The sequence below is a fragment of the Colossoma macropomum genome, unplaced genomic scaffold (genome assembly GCF_904425465.1).
Source record: "Colossoma macropomum unplaced genomic scaffold, Colossoma_macropomum, whole genome shotgun sequence".
Lineage (NCBI taxonomy): Eukaryota > Metazoa > Chordata > Actinopteri > Characiformes > Serrasalmidae > Colossoma > Colossoma macropomum.
In genome coordinates this window covers 253,145-276,396 of record NW_023495902.1, presented here as the reverse complement: position 1 = coordinate 276,396, position 23,252 = coordinate 253,145, and the positions used below count along the sequence as shown (strand labels likewise).

General features: G+C 39.2%; 2 protein-coding genes across 5 annotated transcripts in view; one reads left to right on the top strand and one right to left on the bottom strand.

Annotated features, from left to right (window-relative positions):
- The window catches only part of LOC118803449 (zinc finger protein 850-like), a 58,340-nt gene that overhangs the window by 29,183 nt on the left and 5,905 nt on the right, over nucleotides 1-23,252 (bottom strand). The gene's annotated exons all lie outside the window — the stretch shown is intronic.
- LOC118803461 (gastrula zinc finger protein XlCGF7.1-like) lies at nucleotides 1,667-12,346 on the top strand. 4 transcript variants are annotated; one of them, XM_036563951.1, is made up of 4 exons: nucleotides 7,587-7,673; nucleotides 8,746-8,820; nucleotides 9,383-9,472; nucleotides 9,619-12,346. In XM_036563951.1, exon 4 carries the CDS (start codon nucleotides 9,725-9,727, stop codon nucleotides 10,505-10,507), a length of 783 nt encoding a protein of 260 aa, XP_036419844.1. In that variant the 5' UTR covers nucleotides 7,587-7,673; nucleotides 8,746-8,820; nucleotides 9,383-9,472; nucleotides 9,619-9,724; the 3' UTR covers nucleotides 10,508-12,346. The 4 variants fall into 4 exon arrangements, with proteins under 4 accessions (XP_036419841.1, XP_036419842.1, XP_036419844.1 ...); XM_036563948.1 differs by lacking the exons at nucleotides 7,587-7,673; nucleotides 8,746-8,820; nucleotides 9,383-9,472 and adding exons at nucleotides 1,667-1,765; nucleotides 4,071-4,142; XM_036563950.1 differs by lacking the exon at nucleotides 9,383-9,472.

Here is a 23,252-nt window from a genome sequence, read left to right as displayed (position 1 = left end):
TTGGGAAGATAAGAACCAACCCATCAAGCTCCTGAACAGCTCACACAGTGCACCCCCCTCTAAAAAGTCCTCAAATACCCAACATAAACTTTCATGCCAGTTCTTTATCAACCAGCCATTGACCACCAACCCCCACTCAGACATTCACAGCTCTTAGGAAGCTCTTTATATTGTTCTAGAACAAACTGCTGTTTTCTCACCACTTTTGTGAAAACAGTTCTACCCATCTTGGATAATGTCAGCATATTCAGTCTCTATTTGCTACATGTTTAATAGGCATGACTTGTTTTGCACATTATTTTATTAGTGAATGGTTGATAAAATCTGCTTTATGTGTTCAAACTGACAATGAAGCAAATGTATAAACCCTTTCATGTCCTCACCATGAAAAAACACACACAAACACACACATCTTTCTATGATAAGATAAAGCAATGTTTTTTGTATTTTTTTTATTTGTTTAGGGTAATAATAATACAATTGGTGTTTTTTTAACCACCCAGTTTTTAAAATATTCACATCTACCAAACTGTCGAGATGGCACTTTGTGGCAAAATCAGGACATACATAGTGACTCAAAATGTGCTATACCAAAAAGTCCCTCTTTACTGTTTGTTTGAAAATTAATTAATAACTCAACTAGGAAAAACATAATCAACCAAATCTTCTGGCAAAGCATCACTTGCTACCAGTTAACCTCCTTCCATTTTGAGGACACAGCACAGTTTGATTTGAGGTCATTTTACAGCATCCACTGCATTTATCCACTAGTCCAAACACAATCTTATCAGTGTAAGTCTACAAACAGGAAATGTTAACGTCAGTGTGTCCCGCTCCTTACTTTAAAACAGTGCACTGTTGAATTTGTGAAGTTTTAGCTTGTTTCTGAGTCGACTTTATCATCAGTGCTGCTAACTCATCTGGTTGAGTAATTTCATCGTTCAGAATACAAAAACTAACCCTAACTCTGAGAACATAACTATAGCCTCTGAGGAGCAAGTCATGTAACATTAGGCTAGTATGTAATGTTTCCTAATCATGTTGAATTAGTGATAACTAATCAAGTTTTAGTCATTGTTACTGTTTAAGCTAAATTTTTGTGCACTTGATTTTATAGGCCTATTTTTGGCTAAAGTTAAATGATTAAATTTTCTGTATAATATTCTGTATAATCTCGATTCAGTGTTTTATATGTTAAAGGAATAATAGTAATAAACCGGTTCAACAAAGGTAACCACTTCTGCTTCATTTCTTTAAGGGCTGAAATGTATGCTCTAGTTTTTTTTTTAATTGTGAACTGTTAAACTTGTTTACCATGCTTTGTAGGTGTGACCATTCCCATTCATACCCCCCAAAACAGTGTGTTTATGACTAAAGTTCTTAATTCATCTAATCTCTTACTTTTGCTCCGAAACTGTATTAAAGTACATTTGAATCAAAATGTTTGCACATACTCAGCAGGACTGAACAGCAGCGGCTGAAATCTGTGCTGAAAATTGGCAGGGTTGAATAGGACCTGTTTAGGAGCTATTAAACTAGCTTGGATCCAGTGTGAAGCCTCTTTTTTCTTCACTCTGCTGTTATGCAAACAGAACACTGGAGGCGGGGCAAGCCGCTTTTAGGCCAGGTGGTGGAGCTACTTCTATAACTCTAACTTTCTCCAACTGTGCTGAAGTGGAGAAGCAGAAGATTGTGTTGTGGTCAGCAGTCCACGCGCTCGGACAGTGTTGTTTGAGGAACAGAAACCAGAGCTGAACTGTTGAAGGTAGGAATCTGTCAGACACTTTAACACTCATTGTTCTTCATTGACTCAGAGATAAACAGCTAGAGACACGTTTAAGTTCTGGAAATGAGATCTGATTGCTTTAAAGTAGATTAGACACCCAGAAGCAGCTTCATTTAAACCAGTGCTGAGTAATGTGAGCTGCTGGGCCAGAAGATTCGGTAGAGAATGTTTTCCCAGTTGGGTTTGGCAAACATAGAGCAGTTTTCTGATTTGGTCATGATTTACTGTATTTAACCTGTTAGTTCATTTATTGTGGTAATATTGCTCTTCCAGCCAACTTTTAGAAGAAGTTTTGATTCTTGATTTATTTTATGTGCTTCTGTTCTTTTATGTTCTAATGTTACCAAGTCAACTCCTTCATTTTCAAACTGTAAAATTAGTCCTTTATGTGCATGACTATCTTCTCCATTGTCACTTTGAACACATAAAGCAGACCTTATCAACCATTCACCTATAAAACATTGTGTAAAAAGAATATGCGATATTAAACATGTAGCTGTAAATAATGTAGAAATATTGATTGATATGCTAATAGGTAGAACTATTTGTACAATTGCGGTGAGAAAACAGCAGTTTTTCTAGAACAATATGAAAAGCTTCCTGAAAGCTGTGAATGTCTGAGTGGGGGTTGGTGGCAAATGGCTTGTAGATTAAGAGCGTGGATAGAGCCTGATGGGACGGGTAGTCATATTCATGATGGAGTCGTTCTTCCTTTAATTATTGATCTGTTTTCTGTGACCCCTGTCATCCTACCCTCTGGCTGGGTCTCCTCACTTGACAGTGAAGCTATGAAGTTTTACTGATAGCACCAATCAAAGTGATCCACACTCCAAAAGCCTAAACATTTTGGAGGACTTGTAGCCCCAAACTTTACTTTACATTCAACATTAGACAGGTAACTCAACCCAACCATGTTTACACACTGAACACGGTTTAATTCAAGAATTAGTCATTAACAGCATTATCTTCATAGACCAAACTATACAATCACAAAAATGTTATAAGTACAACCCAATGAACCTCCCTAACTGCTAGCTGGAAATGTAATGAAATCCTTAATTATAGCTGTTCTTCTTCTGAGCACACTTTTTTATGGCTTTATTCTCTACTTACAACTAAAGAGCCTTAAACCTCAGAAAATGTTATCAGAAATATTTAAACTTACATATGCTGTAGTTAGATTCTGCATTCCTTGAACTCAGATTTTAGTTAGATAGTTCTCTGTTTTGTAGAGATGAAAATGTACCTAGCTGGATACCAACTGACTAAATTTTCCTTCACCTTAGGAGTCACTCATAAATAATTGCTTTCTGGATGAAAAAAAGTCTATATTTCAAAGCAGTTGGGGAGTTGCTAGTATTATTACATTTGTCAATATCTCTGAACGCTCATTAAACCTGGCTTCATAGCCAAGCTCATAGGCCCTTTTAACTGCTTATTTCTGAGCTTGTAAACTTGGGTAAAAAATTCTAATCTGATTGGTTATCCCACAACCCCAAATTTCCTTTATTAATGATAAAGACTCTACAATGTTTGTTTAAAAACACTACTTTGTCACACAGATAAAATGTTGTAGTTTTAAGGCACAGATTTATTGTAGAAGGGCATGTGCAACAATGTTACCACTCCTTTTGTTGAACCTAATATATTAGAAGGAAACATGGCGTGTACAAGGTTTGAACACACTCTCAGTCCACAGCACTTGATTCTAAAATGCCTCAGGTTTATCTAAGAGTTGTTTACCAATTTTGAATGTTGACAATATACCTTCAGATGTTCTGTCCACGTAGTATGTGTTTGCAACAACACTGCAAAGTAGGCCAATGCATTACTGTTGACTGCCAGCCACATCTTCCTACAGCTCTTTGGTAGTGCAGTGGGGGTTTTGCTTTGCATACCTGGCTAGTTTACAAGCAGTTTTTTAAGATGCATTTCTTGGTCTTCCAGATCTTGCATTGACTGCAATACTTATCCTTAACTTTCATTTCTTACTGTCATTTCAGGCAGTAAAAGTTTAGAAGCAGGAAGAGTGTGTATGCATGTATATATTTTGGTACTTAATGAATAAAGCATAGGATCCAGTAACAGTCAGCGGAAAAATGGATAAACTCAAGTGGTGATGGCAGTTTTCAAATAATCATATTAATTTTTGCCATAGAGATACCCAGCTTAAACCAGTATTGGCATGACAACATTCATGATTTGACTACTTTTGTTGCATTGCACATTGAGTTTATATTTTCTGCATTTTTTAAATACTTTTTTATCTTTTTTTTTCTTCCAGAAATGAATGATGTCCTGTTTCATGTCTTCACCTGATCTTTGATACTCAGCTTGAACATGCTTCCACAAGCAAGTCAGAACATTCCACAAAAATAAATGTTCAGTTGCTAAAACAATTTAAATATAAAAATATGGCATCCAGAAGACATGATGGTACTCAGCAAACGTCATCTAGTACCCTCCATATGAACACATCTCACAGACAATCACAGCAACTCAGCAAGGAGAGAACTCATACCTGCTCAGAATGTGGGAAGAATTTTTCTCAACAGTGTCATCTCAAAGCACACCAGTGCATTCACACAGGAGAGAAACCGTATCACTGCTCAGAGTGTGGGAAGAGTTTTAATCAGCAGAGTAAACTCAAAGCACACCAGCGCATTCACACAGGAGAGAAGCCGTATTACTGCTCAGAGTGTGGGAAGAGTTTTAATCAGCAGAGTAAACTCAAAATACACCAGCGCATTCACACAGGAGAGAAGCCGTATTACTGCTCAGAGTGTGGGAAGAGTTTTAATCAGCAGAGTAATCTCAAAATACACCAGCGCATTCACACAGAAGAGAAGCTGTATTACTGCTCAGAGTGTGGGAAGAGTTTTAATCAACAAGGTTATCTCCAAAAACACCAGCGCGTTCACACAGGAGCATATCACTGCTCAAAGTGTGAGAAGAGTTTTACTTGTCAAAGTACTCTTCTTCAGCACCAGCGCATTCACACAGGAGCGAAGCCATATTATGAGGAACGATACAGGACAACCAATCAGAACAGAGCTCATTTATCTTAGATCAGTCTTAAAAGCACTGTGTGTTTCATTGCAAGGAATAAAAACAATATCCATGTTAAATAAATTTTGGCTATGTTTGATACAACCTCACAAATGTTATAAATGAAAAAATTACATACAAGAAAAATGTGGTGTAATTCCAGATGTAACAGCATCTATGGAACGTTGTTTTCAGCCCTCATTTAAAACTGTTTTAGGGGGAAACCACTTATTTTTATTTTACATTTCTAACCATAAGCATAAAATGAAATATAATTTCTTGCACTGAACACCAAGTCAAGCCTGCAGCCCCATTCTCCCAATGAGAAGATGTGGTACTGCGTATTCTTTGCAAAATTATTTTCATTTGTAGTATTTATTGAAAACAACCGAGAAGCTCCACTTTCAATAATTATACATTGTTTACTCTCCAATTTAGTGTTTGTAAGTTAGTATGGTTTTTCTGTTGCAATAATGGATATTTTGAGAAACATCTGACCGTGCACGTGGCTCCTTAAAGCCCCCTTCTGCTCCTTTGATTTGTACTGTTTAATGTTTCTTGCAATGATAGTGCCACTTTGTCTTCCTCTTTAATCTTTCAGAGTGTTCTTGTTGAAGACTGTAATAAAGGAATAGGAACTGAATAGCCTTGTAAAGGAGTTACAGGAGCATGAAGGACTGCAAGACATCAAGCTATATGAGTGACGTACTGGTGATCTTTCCTTAGTATGGCCTATGCATGTCTGCTATATACGGCATAAAGTCGCATACAGGCCAGACTGTAACTCATGAACTTTCCATTATTCTTTGACTTTTAGTATTCATGTGTTTTGTTCTTTGTGAAGTTTGTTCATGAGAATGGTGTTGTGACATGGGATAGGGACATTTACTCCTATCTCTAATCTATTCAACCAAACATGATGGCCAATGGTACAGGAGTTAGAACTGGGTATTTCCATCAATGTAGAACAGGGTGAAAGGTGACCATTTGGGTATGTTCAATGACTTGAGCCCTAAGGGACACTATATTTCTTGACTAAATCTCACCAATAAAACTGTTATGCAGACCTGCCAACCTGTTCACATTTTGTATAGCAGGCACGCATTTTGGACATCAGTGTAAGCTGGTACAATTTGTCATTACTCAAAAAGCTGGGTGACACCTGTGAATCCAGTTGTGCATGTATAGTACTCAAATGTAACAGCGGGGGGCAACAGCATCTAGCCTTCTAAAAAACAAAAAAAGAAGAAGAGTTTAAAAAAATGTAGGCTGGGATTCCAGCTGGATCCTAGCTCACTTGCCATAGTGGCGGTTGTACTGATCCAGCTTAAATGGCAACAAAATGTTTGGTTTACAGTTCTTCTTTCGGACGTGCTCTTTTATAGTTCCACACATTAATTTAGATCTTACGCATCTCCTTTTTTGCATTTGGTTTGAGAAATGGGCAACAATTCACTCTTTCCACCAATCTTTGGCAAGTTTCTAGATTTACAAATATGATATAGCATATTTTAAACTTTTTCAGAGATATCTCAGGAGTAGTTACAGTTGCATGGTCTTAAAGGATCAACTGGGTGGACCAATTAGCTACAATGCCACTCTGAGGCTGACCAGTGCTGCAGCTCTAGTCAGTTAAGAATAGCAAAGACAGCCGATTGTCGGTGACGCAGCTAAACAATTACCTTTCACTGAATCTGTATTTGACAGTGGTGTCTCTGGCACAGAAAGCTTGGTGGGGCACAATAATTTGTTGGGGCAGCAGCCAACTAGTCAATGAAAGCAGTGAGTGAACAAGTTTCTCTTTCAGATGGAGAGTGATTTGAAAATCACTTTTCGATAAGAGATCTCTGCTTTTGGTGAAAAAGAGGTGATTTTGTTGTGAGGGTCGAACAGCGATGGTTTGCAGTATATAGTGTGTAGAACCTAATTTCAGCACAATTCATTTTCTTCACATAAGGAAGGCATCGGTCTCTCTCTAGCTGACTCTGTGCTGCTCACTCGTTCGGCGCCCCCTTGTGAGACAAATTCATTTTGAAAAAAAAGTTAATTTAACTGAAAGCATCCAGACTGCACCTACGACATTGAGTTAACTGAACTTCTTTCATTAGGGAAACTTACTTTCTACTACCGCTAACTTAGTATTTGAAGCTCATCTGTGAATTTTAAGGCAGTCAGTTTGTTTATTTTGTAAGTTAAAACGTCATTTTTTACAGTGTTGGATGGACAAGAACTGAAGAACTGAACATTAATAAGGAACTGAAGAGGATGAATAACCAACTCCTATTGAAAGGAAATGATAAAGAAGCTATTAAAGGGAAATTTCACAGATTTTTCTACATTTCTGCAATTAAATTTAAATTAAGTGTAAGTATAAAATGTTTTGTGAGTGACTGTTTACATTTTTAGAGGAGGGAGCACTTATGTAGACTTTTTATTTTTTACATCATCCTGTTCAGATGAGACAGTACCACATAAAAGATGTTTTTTCTTCACATTGTAATTTAGAGTGTTCTAATCTGAATATCAAAGATAATTTATAATGTCATGCTAAATCATGAATCCTCTCCAAAGTCCTCACCCCGCTGTTACCCAATCAGAGCGCTGGAGGCGGGGTTTGACTGAATACGAGTGGGATTTGAAATAACGACCCCTCCGCGCGTTTCAGTGACCGTGTGGTCCCTGTGTAAAGCTGCTTCAGGCCAGGTGGTGGCGCTAATTCTGTTACTCTAGATTTTTCAAACTGCACTGAAGTGGAGAAGCAGAAGACTGTTGTGGTGAGCAGCCCACGCGCTCGGACAGTGTTGTTGGATGACCAGAGCCCAGAGCTGAACTGTTGAAGGTAGGAATCTGTCCGAGACTTTAACACTCACTGTTCTTCATTCACTCTGAGACAAACAGCTGGAGACACATCTGAGTTCTGGAAATGAGATCTGATGGCTTTAAAACAGATCAGACACCCAGAAGCAGCTTCACTCAGACAGAGCTGAGTACTGGGAGCTGCTGGGCCAGAAGATTTGGTTGATAATCTGTTTCTAGTTGGGTTTGGCAAACATAGAGCATAACTGATATGCTGACATTATCCGAGATGGAAATGTGGTGAGAAAACAGCAGTTTGTTTCTGCCTGGGTGGGGGTTGGTGTTCAATGGGTGGTAGATTAAGAGCTGGTAGGAGTGTCTATGGTGGGTGTTTGAGGTCTAAGGGGGGTGTAGTGTGTGTGTGAGAGCGCCATTCAGGAGCTTGATGGTCTAGTTCAGAGACCACATGCTCTGGATATTTTTGATCTCTCCTTACTTTAACACGTACAGTCCCACATTTAATCAGTAATGAGATAAATTAGGAGAGCTAGATAAGAGAAAGTATAAAATGTGCTTAGTGTGGACTCTCCAGGACTGGAACTGGGAACCTCTGATCTACAAACTGGAGGTCCTTGATCTTCCTCTTTCCAGACAGTCGTGAGTGTGAATAGAGCGTGATGGGGCAGGTAGTCCTATTCATAAAGAAATAATTCTTCCTGCAGATATTTGTGGTTTAAAGAGTGAATAGAACCATATATAAATCTACTAACAAAGATTCAGCCTTATATCTTTGCATTAGGCTAACTTAACTTAGATTCTTGATTTTTGCAATGTAGAGTATTGAAACATAAGGTCTGAAAATTTATTCAGAGAACTCTGAGACAAAAATGCTAATTTTCTGACTGTGATTTTTTTTTTTATTGTTGACTGTTATCATTCAAACAAATCATGATCATTTTACACAAAATTAAATTTCACATTTGCAACTTTATCTAATTCAGGGGTTCTCAACGTTTTCTGCCCGAAGACCCACCTGTTCACACATACAAAATATAACAGCCCACAGGAAAACTAAAATCAACTTTTTAATTGTCGTTTTCTTTTTCTTTTCGTAGGTGCTGACTCTGAATACCTGAGAATTACGGCTTGAAAAAGATCAGATTGGTCCAATCACACAAACCAAAATTATAGTTAAGTTAAAAACCATATCTTAACATGGTTACAGTGATGTTATGAAAAAGAGATAGGGAATAGAAATGTATGAGGTAGATGTGGACTGTGATTTGAAGCTGCAGTCCATTGTGTTCTCACTAAAAATAATCCACTGGCTTTGCCACAAGAGTAATTGTTTGGTCTTGGGATGTCTCTTTAGTTTTGAGGGTTTTGTTCAAAACATAGTGACAAGTGCTCCAGCTTGTTTGGAGTGGAAACCTGCAGCCACACTGGCCCTTTGCTGATAAGATTGGACACCTCTGTTCTAGGACATCAGTCTATAGACTTGCCTCCCATTATGACCCCCCCCCCCTTGGTTTCCTATAAAAGTACTGTTTTAAAAAATGAATGATGGCCTACTGTTAAAGAAATAATGTGCAAGAAATTATGAGCAGACAAGCTTTGAAATTATCCCCTTTCATCCTTTTTCTCAGGTCAGTTTTGCTTAAAACAAATATTTGGCTTTAGTTTTATAAAGATCAAGTTGGAATCAAAGCGTCTTGTTTTTTTTTGTTTTTTTTTGTTTGTTTTTTTAAACAGACCTAGAAAAAATGCTAACCATCCAGATACATGAGCAATCTACATGACCTTAGTGGTCTGAATGTCACTTTGAAGAACTTGGGTGATTAGGTGATTGTTTTATTCCACATGAGATGGAATCTTATTCTTTCCTTACACCTTTTGCCAGTTAATGTAAGTGGAGCATTCATGATTTGCATAAGAGTATTTTTGTTGCATTGCCCATTAAGTTTACATTTTCTTTTTTCTGCTTCCAGTGTTCTTCTGCACTTTCCTACCCAGCTTAAATGTGATTCCATAAACACATCAGGATTTTCCACCAAGAGGAATGTTAAGCTGCTGAAACAGGTTAAATATAAGAATATGGCATCCAGAAGATCTTCCAGTACTCAGCAAACATCATCTGGTACCCTCCACATGAACACATCTCACAGACGAACACAGAAATGTAGGAGCGAGAGACGTCACTACTGTTTGGAGTGTGGAAAGAGTTTTAAGCAACAGGGTGTTCTCAAAAGACACCAGCTCATTCATACAGGAGAGAGGCCATATCACTGCTCAGAGTGTGGGAAGAGTTTTAATCGTAAGGGTAATCTCAAAATACACCAGCGCATTCACACAGGAGAGAAGCCGTATCACTGCTCAGAGTGTGGAAAGAGTTTTACTCATCAGGGTCACTTCAAAACTCATCAGCGCATTCACACAGGAGAGAAACCGTATCACTGCTCAGACTGTGGGAAGAATTTTAATCATCAGAGTAATCTCAAAATGCACCAGCTCATTCACACAGGAATTAAACCATATTACTGCTCAAAATGTGACAAAACTTTTAATCATCAGAACTCTCTCCAAGATCACCAGCGCATTCACACAGGAGAAAAGCCGTATCACTGCTCAGAGTGTGGGAAGAGTTTTACTCAAAGGAATCATCTCAGACAACACCGGCTCATTCACTCAGGACAGAAGTCATATCACTGCTCAGAGTGTGGAAAGAGTTTTAATCGTCCGAGTCATCTCCGAGAACACCAGCGCATTCACACAGGAGAAAAGCCGTATCACTGCTCAGAGTGCGGAAAGAGTTTCAGGCATTCACATACTTTTAGGATACATAAGTGCACTAAGGGCAGTGGTGAACATGGACAGTAATGAGTGTAACCTTAACACATTCCAGGAGTAAATTTTTTTTTCACCCCAGATGTCAAACTGTTATTAGGGGAAAACATCTGTTGTTGTGTTATGCTGTTTTTAAAACTTGAGCATAAAATGAAATACAACCCAAACCCAAATCTTATAGACCCATATTTTATTCACAATAGCCCATAGAACACATATCAGATGTTGAAAGTGAGACATTTTACCATTTCATGAAAAATATTAATTCATTTAGAACTTGATGGCAGCAACGCATCTAAAAAAAGTTGGGATGGGGCAACAAAAGGCTGGAAAAGTAAGTGGTACTAATACAAAACAGCTGAAGGAGCAGTTTGCTATTAACTCACGTGACTATAGAGTATAAAAAGAGCATCTTAGAGAGGCAGAGTCACTCAGAAGCAAAGATGGGCAGAGGTTCACCAATCTGTGAAAAACTGCATCTTTCCAGGTGTGTTCTATGTTCTATTGTGAATACAATTTGGGTCTATGAGTTTTGCAAATTATTGCATTATGTTTTTATTTACATTTATTTACATCTTACACAGCGTCCCAACTTTTTTGGAGTTGGGGCTGTATAATCAAATATAATGAGATAAAAAAAAAATATGAAATATAATTTTCTGTGCTGAGCATCCCCATGAGAAGGCTTTTGATCTTTAGCAGATGTTTTTTGTATGCTGTATGTTCAGTGTGTTGTTGTTGAGGACTGTAATGAAAGGAGATATGACCCTGAAGACCGTAACAGTGAAGTTTTCGCTGTGGTGTGCAGAACTGAACAGCTCCGGAATATGAAGAGGACTGCAAGACATCAAGCTATCTCAGTGATGTACTGGTGACCTCTCCTCAGTGGGGCCTACACAAGCCTGTTCTAAGTGGCATAAAGTTGCATACAGGCTACACTACACCTCATGAATTTCCATTACTTTTTTCAGAGACTTTAAGGACTTCTTGTTGATGTTCTTTGTGACACTTAAGAGAGTGATGGTTTCTTGAGAAGGGCTATGAGAAGGACTTGTTTATGCCCATCTCCAGTCTATCCTACTAGACATGACGGCAACCAATGGTACAGGTGTTTGAACTGAGTATCTACATTATTGTAGAACTGTGTGAAAGGTTACCATTAGAGGACGATCAAGGTCTTGGGCCTCATTGAGAGCAACTCTTGCAGACTTCATTAGGATGTGTATGAGGGTCACTATCTTTGTTGATTGAATCTCACCAATGACACTGAGTTCAGTTTTGTTCTTGAACCAATTCAAACCTGCATTATAATAGTTTTTGTTTGAAATTTTTGTCTGGAAATTTCAAACCAAAATTCTGTTTGTAGACTGTATGATTTCCGTATAATTTGCATAAAGGTATGACTACTTTGTCTGGCTTGATTACTACTTGCTTATGGAAAATCAAGCAGAACCGCAATAACGGAAAGATGTCAGAAGGAGAAAAGAGCTCCCATCTCTTGCAGATTATGCCAAAAGCATCGAAATCAGTATATAAAGATGTAGCTGCCATAACTTTATTAGAATGCACTGTGTGCACTGCCTTTTCAAAATAGCAAGCTTTATATACATGTCAAGCTGAGAAACACCTCTGCCAAACCATCAAACAAGAGAAAATATTCCTCACAGCCCGCTGCACATTGTTTTGCATCATTCCGATGAAACATTGTTCAACCTGGAATCTGTAGGAAGAAGAGTGCACACGTTTTGAGATTGAATGCGCCCTAGGTTTAGTTCTTTGTATATGAACTAGTCTTCCTTGTTTTAGTCAAGCAATGTCTTTATTTCTCTGTATCAGCTTGATTAGCTTATTTTGTATGCTGTTGTCTTGTTCCTATATACATTTGCATTACTCTTTTCTTTTACTAATGATTTTATAATTAAACTCTGTGAATGTTTTATTTGTGTGTATGTGTGTATCTCTTTGTCACATAAGTTCTACTGCTAGGAGAGGGTATTCAACATCCTTCTGATAAATAAGAAATTATTCCTGTTTTAAAGAGATGAATGTGAATATCTGTGCAAAGTCTGAGGAGCTAAGCTATTATTTACAGTATATTACAGGCTGATATGAACATTTTAACAATCGTATAAATACACATTGTGGTTCAGAGGAGTTCTACAATTACACAGAAAGCAAGGTTTGATGGTTGTTTATAGTTAATATGTGCTTTAGAATTTCAGCATGTTATGTTTGGTATATTTTTAAGGAAAATTTCTGTGTTGGTATTTCTTTTGCATGAAGGTAAGAAGTGCTGTTACTTGTTTGTGTTAAAGAGACTGAAACTGTAGTTGGTGTGTTTGTGTTTGTCAGTCTGCAGCACTCTACACACTGCAGTGAGTGATGGACTGTTTTTGCAATAAGAGTTTATCTTCTTCCAGAATGGTTGAGTTGTGGTTGTGAGTCACTAATGAAGAGCTGCAGTGGTGAATGTTGTGATCTAGCTCTCTCTCTCTCTCTCTCTCTCTCTCGACTCTTTACTCTAGGACAGTGTCCAGATGCAGCTAATCAGGATCTTTTAACTCCAAAAGTAGCATTAACCTAAGACTTATTAAAATAAGTTCAATGAGAAGAACTGAACTAAGTTAGCTGTTTAAATATTCATCTATCAAACAAATGACATATTTCCTACTGTGCTTTAGGGTATTTCTATATGCACTCACTTTAAATTCTGGTATTGTTTCTCCATTTCTACCTAATCTAATTTCTACCTAAATATGAAAGCTTTTAGGATTTAGGAGATTCTGGCCCTGCTCTCAGCTCACTGGAGTAATCAGTACAGATGCTCCAGCCTCCTAAAGCATTTTGCCTTCTCAGGGAGGTGGAGAAAAGAAGCATTTCAAGTGCAAAACCCTGAAGCAAGCAAATCCCCTCCTTAAACACGTTACTATTCAAAAGTTTATAATCAATGTTTTTCGTTAATATAAAAGCAGACACGTCCACAAAAGCATTCTAATATGGCTCTAGTACTGTATAACTTTATACATTTGGAATCATTTGCTGGACACTGTAAAAAATGAAGATGTGTTAGGTATGTCCACAATTATAGACGAATGTAAAATGACTGACAAAAATAATGAGTACTGAAAGCAATGTTGTAGTAAAATATCCAGAATTCCTTTCATTTGCAAAACAGTGATCAAATTTTGATAAAATGCTGAAACAGATACTGATCTCTGACAAGGAGTTATTATAAACAGGTTGTTATATAATTATCAATTATTAATTCAAGATATATAATAATAATAATCAACTCAATAATGAAGTTCAAACCAAGTATGCCAAGAACCATGACGATCAGAAATGGGAAAGTGACCAGAAAATTTCAGCTCTAAATGCAAGAGGTGGTTATATCATAAATTGAGGAAAACCCAATAAAATGCATAGGGAAGGGGTATGATGCCTCGCTGAGTGACAGAAGCAACATATTTCTGACTAAACAGGTGTAACGTCCCAGCGTCCTGCTAGGCCACCACCAACCACCAGAGGGAGAAAGAGAACTGAACCAGGCTCAAGTGCTCTCGACCAAGCTGGTATTTGGTATAATTCTCTTTCTCTCAAGTTCTGGGTGTTTGATCCTTTGTCTCCACCGAGTAAAAGATCACGGTGTAAACATAAGAAAAAAACCTTTTCTTAGGTTCTTTTCTTTTCTTACCTTTTCCTAGACACCTAAAAGGGAAAATAAAATAAAAAGAAACAAAACAAATGAAAGAAAGAAAGAAAGAAAAACAATTGTTAGGGCCCTGCGATGGACTCGCAGCATGTCTAGGATGTTTCCTGCCTTCCGCCCAATGACTGCTGGGATAGGCTCCAGCCTATTGTAATATTTATCCCTCCCAAGCAAAATAATTAATGTCTTGGTAGAAATTGAAGAATTAATAGTCACTATGTATTCAAGTATGATAAAGTTCTTATCTCTGGGGATTTTAACTTACATAGTGAAAATCAATCAGACAGTAACAAAATAAAATTCATTAGACGTCTAGAGACATTTGCTACACATGCTAGGTCACAGCCTGTATGTGGTAATCACTAAAGGTTTAATTGCAAACATGTCCCTCACCTCTGACGTTTTCATATCCAATGATTTCTGTATAATCTTTCAAATCAATTAAAAATTAAAGGAGAAAGTGTCAAAGTTACTTTAGAAAGTGATATTGAATCAGAAGTTATACATAGATCATATATATATATATATATATATATATATATATATATATATATACATATATATATATATATACACACACATAATAGATCATCTATTGCAGTTCTGACTCCCTCCTGTAATGATCTGGTTTCTGATCTAAATGCTAGATTACGTGAAACTCTTGACACTCTCGCTCCTGTCTAATGGAAGAAAAAAATCTCGTACTCATAAAAATCTGTGAATGAATGCAGAAATATGCCAGCGCAAAAGAAACTGTTGTAAATCAGAGCGCTTAAGGAGGAAAACAAAGCTGCGGTACATTATAATATTCTCAAAAAGCACCTACAACTACACCTACAACTATGCTTCTAATGCTATGAAAATATCCAGAGAGTCATACCTCTCTAGAGTAATTAATGAACATACACATAATACCATAGTGCTTTTTTTTCCACCATAAACCGACTAATTAACCTGAATTTTTCTGCTAGTGTGGTGGTGATTTTTCTTCTTAAATTTGCAAAGAGTTTGCAGATCATTTTCAAAATAAAATAGACGTGATAAGACAGATCAGAGCTCAACCAGCTGAAACAAACTCCTAAAACCTTCCTGTTAGTTCACCTACATCAGTAATGACATCTTTCTCTGGTATCAATTATCAGAAGCTTACAACTGTTAACAAATTAAATTCATCCGCATGTGATCTTGACTCTGTTCCTACTTCTTTCCTTAAGAGGGTTTTTGATTGTGTTCAAAGTGATGTTTTAATTATTGTAAACTCTGTCAACAAGTGGTTTTCTAGACACTTTTAAAATTGCCTTGGTGAAGCCTCTGGGGAAAAAAAGAATAGCATGGATCCTTCCGTACTAACTGATTTTAGACCAAACTGAAGTCTTCCTTTTTAAAGTCATAGAAATTTTGTTTTCAAGCAATCAAATGTGTATCTAATACCAATCAAGTTGTATGAGAAGATTCAATCAGGTTCCTGAGAGGGCTGAGTCCAATAAAACCAAAATAGAAGGTTTTGGGCACCAGTGCTAAGCCTGAGGTCGTTCACAACGTGAACCAATGCTGTCTCAGTACTATGGTTAGAATGAAAACCTGACTGAAACTTCTCATGTAACTTGTTTGATATTAGATATGCATTTAAATGTTTGAAAACAACTTTTTCTAGAACTTTACTTAAAAATGTAAAGTTTAAAGTTGGTCTAAAATGATTTAGTATGGATGGATCCGTGCTACTCTGTTGTTAGCAGAGGGTTCACCAAGGCAGTTTTAAAAGTGCCTGGAAAAGCACCTGTTGGGAACAATTTACAATAGTAAAAAATCACTTTCAACATATTCAAAAACAAAAAATCTCATTATTGTTTGTCTTTTTAATATTTCTTATCAGCTGTGTCTGGTCTGTTAGTATGTTCATGTGTGCACTCACTATGACAGATTCTGAAAAATAAGACATTACGGGACAACAAAAAAAGAAATCTGCATCTATTAGGTTATATAGCATGGAGACAATAAAGAAGCAAAAGACCTTACTTGAAGATTAAAGTGAATAGAGTTAGCTGTTGAAGGCTAATACAAAAGAGCCAGGCATTTAATAACATCAAGAGCACGCTCACAACTCCTCCAGGACTAGCCCTTATGACCTTGCAGCAGCCACTAAAGTTTCAGGTAATGCTTGAACTAATGGTGTTGGAGCAGTCTTGCTTCAGAAAAAGAATGAAGGAGACTGGCGCCCTATTGCTCCCATATACAGAGCACTGTTGGACACAGAGTGCTCTTGCGATAACATGGACTTGTGAATGTTTTAGAGACTTCCTTCTTGGGCTCAATTTCCTTGTGGACACAGATCACAAGAGTTTAGTTGGATTTAAAAAACTTGAATGAACTTGAGACTGAGATATTTTAAATACAGCAATAAGCATGTTCCCGGAAAAGAGCTTGGCCACTCTGGACAGCACTACTGTCCAGAGCGCTTGTCTTACAAAACAGCTTCACGTACAACTTGAGTGAAACTGAAAGATATGTACATGCTATTCTCTCTTCACTCCCCATAACTGAAAAACGCCTTCAGCAACTGCAACAAGAACAGGAAGATGATGAATTCCTCTCTCAGGTGAGACAGTATTGTGAGTATGGCTGGCAACGTGTGGCTAAACAGGATAGTGAACCCCTGTTGGGCTTCCTCTGGGAATTTTGTGGTGGCACATGGATTGTTGCTAAAAGGCACAAGACTTGTCATTCCAGCTTCGATACAGACAGACAAACTAGAGAAACTACATGATGACCAAGGCATAACGAAATCCAAAGAGAGAGCAAAATGCTCTGTGTAGTTTCATCAAAACTGCAACCAAATGTAGAACAATGTGGCACATGCAACAGATTCAGGAGACAAGCCCCAGAACCTTTTCTTCCAACAGCAACACCAGAAAGTTCATGGGGCTGACCTTTTTTAGTTAAATGTATGTTTTAGTTTGTTGTATGGCTGTCTTTGACTACTTGTTTAGTTTTACCACGTCCAATGCAGTGGTGCAGCATATGAAACCTTGGTTTGATTAGAATGGTGTACCTCTCCAGGTCATTACAGACAGTGGGCCCCAATTCTCCTCTGACACATTTAGATAGTTTACAACTTACTAGGGCTTCACATACACAACCTTTATTTTCTCAAAGTAATGGGGCTGCAGAAAGGACAGCACAGACAGCTAAGCAGATGCTACAAAAATTCCCCTACCTGGAACTTTTAGCCAACAGGCTGACTCCCCTCCCCTAATGGACTGAGCCTATCTGAGTTGCTCGAAAGAGGGACTTGAGCCAAGCACAATGTAAAATATGTCAAAACATCCATTATTGCATCATATACACTATAATAGCTTAATGATATGAAAATTAAAAAAACAAACATTTTTAATGGTCACATTTTTTATTGCATTTTATATTTCATTTTACAACAGGGTGGGGAATAGTAGGAAGATAAAAGGAAAAAAAGTGACATACGTTTTTAGGAATACACACAATACGGCTTCTCTCCTGTGTGAATGCGCTGGTGTTTTTGGAGACTATTTGGTTGAGTAAATCACTTTCCACACTCTGAGCAGTGATACGGTTTCTCTCCTGTGTGAATGCGCTGATGAGCTTGGAGATTACTCTGTACAGTAAAACTCATCCCACACTCTGAACACTAATATGGCTTCTCTACTGTGTGAATACACTGATGTGTTTTGAGACGACTCTGACGATTAAAACTTCTTCCACACTGTGAGCAGTGATACGGCTTCTCTCCTGTGTGAATAAGCTGGTGTGTTTTGAGAGTGCTCTGCACAGTAAAACTCTTTCCACACTGCAAACAACAGTGATTTTGTCTTTGCTGCGTTTCTGTGTTTTTCTGTGAAATCACAATGATATTTGCTGAGTACTGGAACGTCTTCTGGATGTCATATTCTTATATTTAACCTGTTTCAGCAGCCCGACATTCCTCTCGGTGAAATGTCCTGATGTGTTTTCAGAAGCACGTTTAAGCTGGATGCGTAAGTGCCCGTGCAAACTTGAAACAGGACATAATTTATTTCTGAAAGAAGAAAAAAGAAAATCTAAGATCATTGTGCAGTGTAACGCAGCAGTCTGATCCAAGTCATGAATGCTCCACTTACATCAACTGGCAGAAACTGTAATGAAAGAACAGATTATCATGTGATTTGGAAAGCTAATCACTTAATTACTCAAACTCTTCAAATAAACACGTAGACCACTGAAGTAGATATTGGAAACTGGGGCTAAGCTAGATTTCTCTGTGGCAAAAACAATTATTGGATTATACAACCCAATTTAAAAGTTGGGCGCTATGTAAAATGTAAATAAATATGAATAGAAACAGAATATAATGATTTGCAAATCTCATAGACCCATATTTTATTTCCAATAGGACACACATCAGATGTTGAAAGTGAGACATTTCATGAAAAACATTAACTTGTTAAGAACTTTAGATGTACAAAAACCACCACCAACGTCTTCTATAGTAAACAAAAAGGATTCCAAACTTGATTTGTTTTATAATATGTACTTGTTCTACTGAATGCTATCCGATTGTCTGCTTTACAAGGTCATTGTATTTTGTTACATATGTTTTTTTTGTTTGTTTGTTTTTTTTGTTAATGCCTCAGAGCTTGTTTGATTCATGAAATCTTAATCCAATTCACATAGAGACAATTTCAGGGCATAATAAATTATGTGATCCTTCAAACCTCTTAGGGTGTTTACACTTCATAGCGATGGGCTCACCTCAACAGCTAACTGAGGATCTGAAACTATAGATAATTGACACAAAGCAAAAGAATTACAGAAAATATCTGAATATTTCCTGCTTATAAACTTTGACTGTCCAAAATGGGATTAAGAAATGAACATTAAGGACACACATTGAAGTCAAGATCTGGAAGATGATGAAATAGCTCTGAAAAAATGCTTGTAGACTTGCCAGGCATGCAAAGCAAAACCTCCACTGCACTGCCAATCACCTGTGGGAAGATTTGTCTGTCATGGGCACAGTAATGCACTGGTTTACTGTGCAGTCACACAAACATCATGTACATGGAAAGATTATCAGATGGTAACCTTGACTGTGATCTCATCAAAAATGTCAACAACTCTCAGATCAGCCAGAGGCATTTTGGAATCAAGTGCTGTGGTCTAAACAAAAATGTAATTCTTTTGCTGGGTGAATGCACTTTTCCACCTGGTTGTCCTAGGACCTGCTGGATGGATTATACCTGAATGACCTGGAGGAAGTTGCGAGGGACGGAGTCGTCTGGGATTCTCTGCTTTCCCTACTGCAACCTTATCTGGATCAATCAGTCTAAGAAGATAATGATGATATTGATAATGGTCTTCAGAAATGTACATGGTAGGCATATTTGTGATCGACTAGCAAGAGTTTTGTATGTTTTGAGATGTATTTTAGTAATATTATTAATATTATCATATTTTTCATTTCATAAGGCACCAAAGTCGGTGACACGCCTGGAAGGCGAGTTTAGCACCCGGACACTTCTAATACAGAGCAATGTTATTGTAATATATGCAGAATAAGGTTTGACATTGTCTTACTGAAATAATCAAGGCCTCCCCTGAAAAAGATGTCGTCTGGGTGGCAGCATATGTTGCTAAAACATGTATATATTGCTCAGCATTAATGACACCTTCACAAATGAGTACATCACCCATGCCATGCACACTAATGTACCCCTAAACCATCAAGAAAACTGGCTTTTGAACTGTGCACTGATAAAACTGTCTTTAGCCCAGAGGACACAGTGTCCATAATTTCCAAGAAAAAATGCAAATGTTGATTCGTCAGACCACAGGACACTTTTCCACTTACCCACTTACCCGGAATGATTTTAACTCCCACCTCCGGAAGAGTTTTTCTCATGTCCTGGAGGAGGTAGGGGACATAGAGTCTGAATGGACCCGGTTCAAAACCTCCATTGTGGAAGCTGCCAGGCGTAGCTGTGGCCAAAAGCTTGTTGGTGCCTGTCATGGTGGTAACCCAAGAACCCCCTGGTGGACACCGGTGGTGAGGGAGGCCGTCAAGCTGAAGAAAGAGGCCTTTAGGGACTGGATGGCCCGAAGGACTCCCGATTCAGCAGATAGGTACCGACAGGCAAAAAAGGTGGCAGCTGCAATGGTGGCAGAAGCAAAATCCAGGGCGTGGGAGGAGTTTGGTGAGGCCATAGAAAAAGACTTTCGGTTGGCCTCGAGGAGGTTCTGGACAACTGTCCGGCGACTCAGGAGTGGTCGGGGTGGCTGCGCCCAGGCTATATTCAGCAGGGGTGGAGAAACTCTGACTTCAAATGAGGATATTGTCGGTCGGTGGAAAGAGCACTTTGAGGAACTCCTTAATCCGGGTGACATGCCTCCCTCACGGGAGTCAGGGCCAGAGGCCTCTGGCGTGTCAAGCTCCATTTCCCTGGTGGAGGTCACTGAGGTAGTTGGCAAGCTCTTCAGTGGCAAGGCACCGGTGGTGGATGAGATTCGTCCGGAGATGCTTAAGGCTCTGGATATTGTGGGGCTGTCGTGGCTGACACGCCTCTGCAATAGTGCATGGACCTCGGGAACAGTACCCTTGGACTGGCAGACCGGGATGGTGGTCCCTATTTTCAAGAAAGGGGACCGGAGGGTGTGTGCCATCTATCGGGGTATCACACTGCTCAGCCTCCCTGGGAAAGTCTATGCCAAGGTGCTGGAAAGGAGACTTCGACCGATAGTTGAACCTCAGATTGAGTAGGAACAATGCGGATTCCGTCCTGGCCGTGGAACAATGGACCAGCTTTTCACCCTCTCAAGGATTGTTAAGGGGGCATGGGAGTTTGCCAACCCAGTCTACATGTGTTTTGTGGATTTGGAGAAGGCTTACGACCGTGTTCCCCGAGATATCTTGTGGGAGGTCCTCCGGGAGTATGGGGTGCCGGGGTTACTACTCCGGGCCATTCAATCTCTGTACGCCCGGAGTGAGAGCTGTGTTCGTATACTCGGCATTAAGTCGGACTCTTTCAGTGTTAGCGTTGGACCCTGCCAGGGTTGTGCCCTGTCTCCACTCCTGTTTGTGATATTCATGGACAGGGTGTCAAGGCGCAGCCGGGGTCAGGAGGGCATTATGTGTGGAGGCCGGAGGGTGGCGTCTCTGCTATTTGCAGATGATGTTGTTCTTTTGGCTGGATCACATGGATGCCTCCAGCGCACACTGGAGCGGTTTGCAGCTGAGTGTGAAGCGGTTGGTATGCGGATCAGCACCTCCAAGTCTGAGTCCATGGTCTTAGCTCGGAAAAGGATGGTATGCCCACTCCAGGTAGGGGGAAAGGACTTGCCCCAGGTGGAGGAGTTTAAGTATCTCGGGGTCTTGTTCACGAGTGATGGGAAGAAGGATCGTGAGATCGCCCGCAGGCTGGGACAAGCGGCAGCTGTAATGCGGTCGCTGTACCGGACTGTAGTGGTTTACCGATCGGTCTACATCCCGACCCTCACCTATGGTCATGAGCTGTGGGTAATGACCGAAAGAATGAGATCGCGAATACAAGCGGCAGAAATGAGCTTTCTTCGCAGGGTGGCGGGCTACACTCTATTTGATAGGATGAGGAGCTCGGCCATCCGGGAGGAGCTCGGAGTAGAGCCGCTACTCCTCCGCATTGAGAGGAGCCAGCTGAGGTGGTTCGGGTATCTGATCCGGATGTCCCCTGGACGCCTCCCGGTGGGGGTGTACCAGGCACGGCCTACCGGAATAAGACCCCGGGGTCGTCCTAGGACCCGCTGGAGGGATTATATCTCTAAGTTGGCCTGGGAGCGGCTTCGGGTCCCCGGGAATGAACTGGAGGAAGTTGCGGGGGACAGGGTCACCTGGGATTCTCTGCTCTCCCAACTGCTACCGTGACCCTATCTGGACTAAGTGGTTAACGATGATGATGATGATGATGTTGCACTATTTGATTGTGCAGTTTTTCACAGATTGGTGAACCCCTCCTCATCTTTACTTCTGAAAGACTCAGCCTCTCTGAGATGTTCTTTTATCAATCATGTTATTGACCTGTTAGCAATCAACCACCAGGTGCTTTTTTTGAAATTACACAACTTTACCTGCCTTTTGTTGCTCTTGTCCCAACTTTTTTGGAATATGTTGCTGCTATCAAATTCAAAATGGGCATACATTAAAAAATAATAACATTTCTATGTTTCAACATTTGATATGTTGTCTTTTGTAGTATTTTCAATTAAATATAGGGTTTGAATGATTTGCACATCATTGCATTTTGTTTTTTTTATTTACATTTTGCACAGCATCCCAACTTTTTTTAGAAAAAGTTGTATTAATTAGAATCTCAGCTTTCAAAGTACTGCCCACAAAAAAAAAATATAGCTAACGCAAGATAACAAACATTTCATCTACATATTTAAAATAGAGTAATATTAAGAACAATAGCGAAACTTTTACAAAATAAAAGTATTATGGTAAATGTGGTGTTATTAATTAGACTGCTGCTTGTTTTGTATTTGTCTTCATACTCTGAAGTATGAGTTGCCTAGTAGAAGAAATGAATAAAACAATCGAGCCGTTCTATCCCTCTTCTCAGCTCTACACTCTGCTTCAGGTCCCTGCTCTGGAGGTTCAACCAAATGGTCATCATCAGCCCCTTCTGACTGTATACCAGAAAATGGAGCACCACCTTGCTTTTAATACTCCAAATGCTCTCTCCACACTACTTCTGGCTTAGGATAGGTGGTGGTTAAACTGCTCGTTGTAGGTTGTGTAGTGGCTGTCGGCCAGCCCATCACAGGGCAGACACACAGACATATGCATTTACACACACACCCTAGGGGCAATTTGGCATCTACGGTTTGTCTGACTGCATGTCTTTGGACTGTATGAAGAAACCCACGCAGACATGGTGAAAACATGCAAAACTCTAGAAATGTTAATATTTTGAGTACTATCCTGCCAAACTCATGTTGTTAATGATATATACTGTATAGTGTTAGTGTGTAGTACACAACTGGTACGCAGCGACTGGCAGAAGTAGATAAGACCATGGACATTTA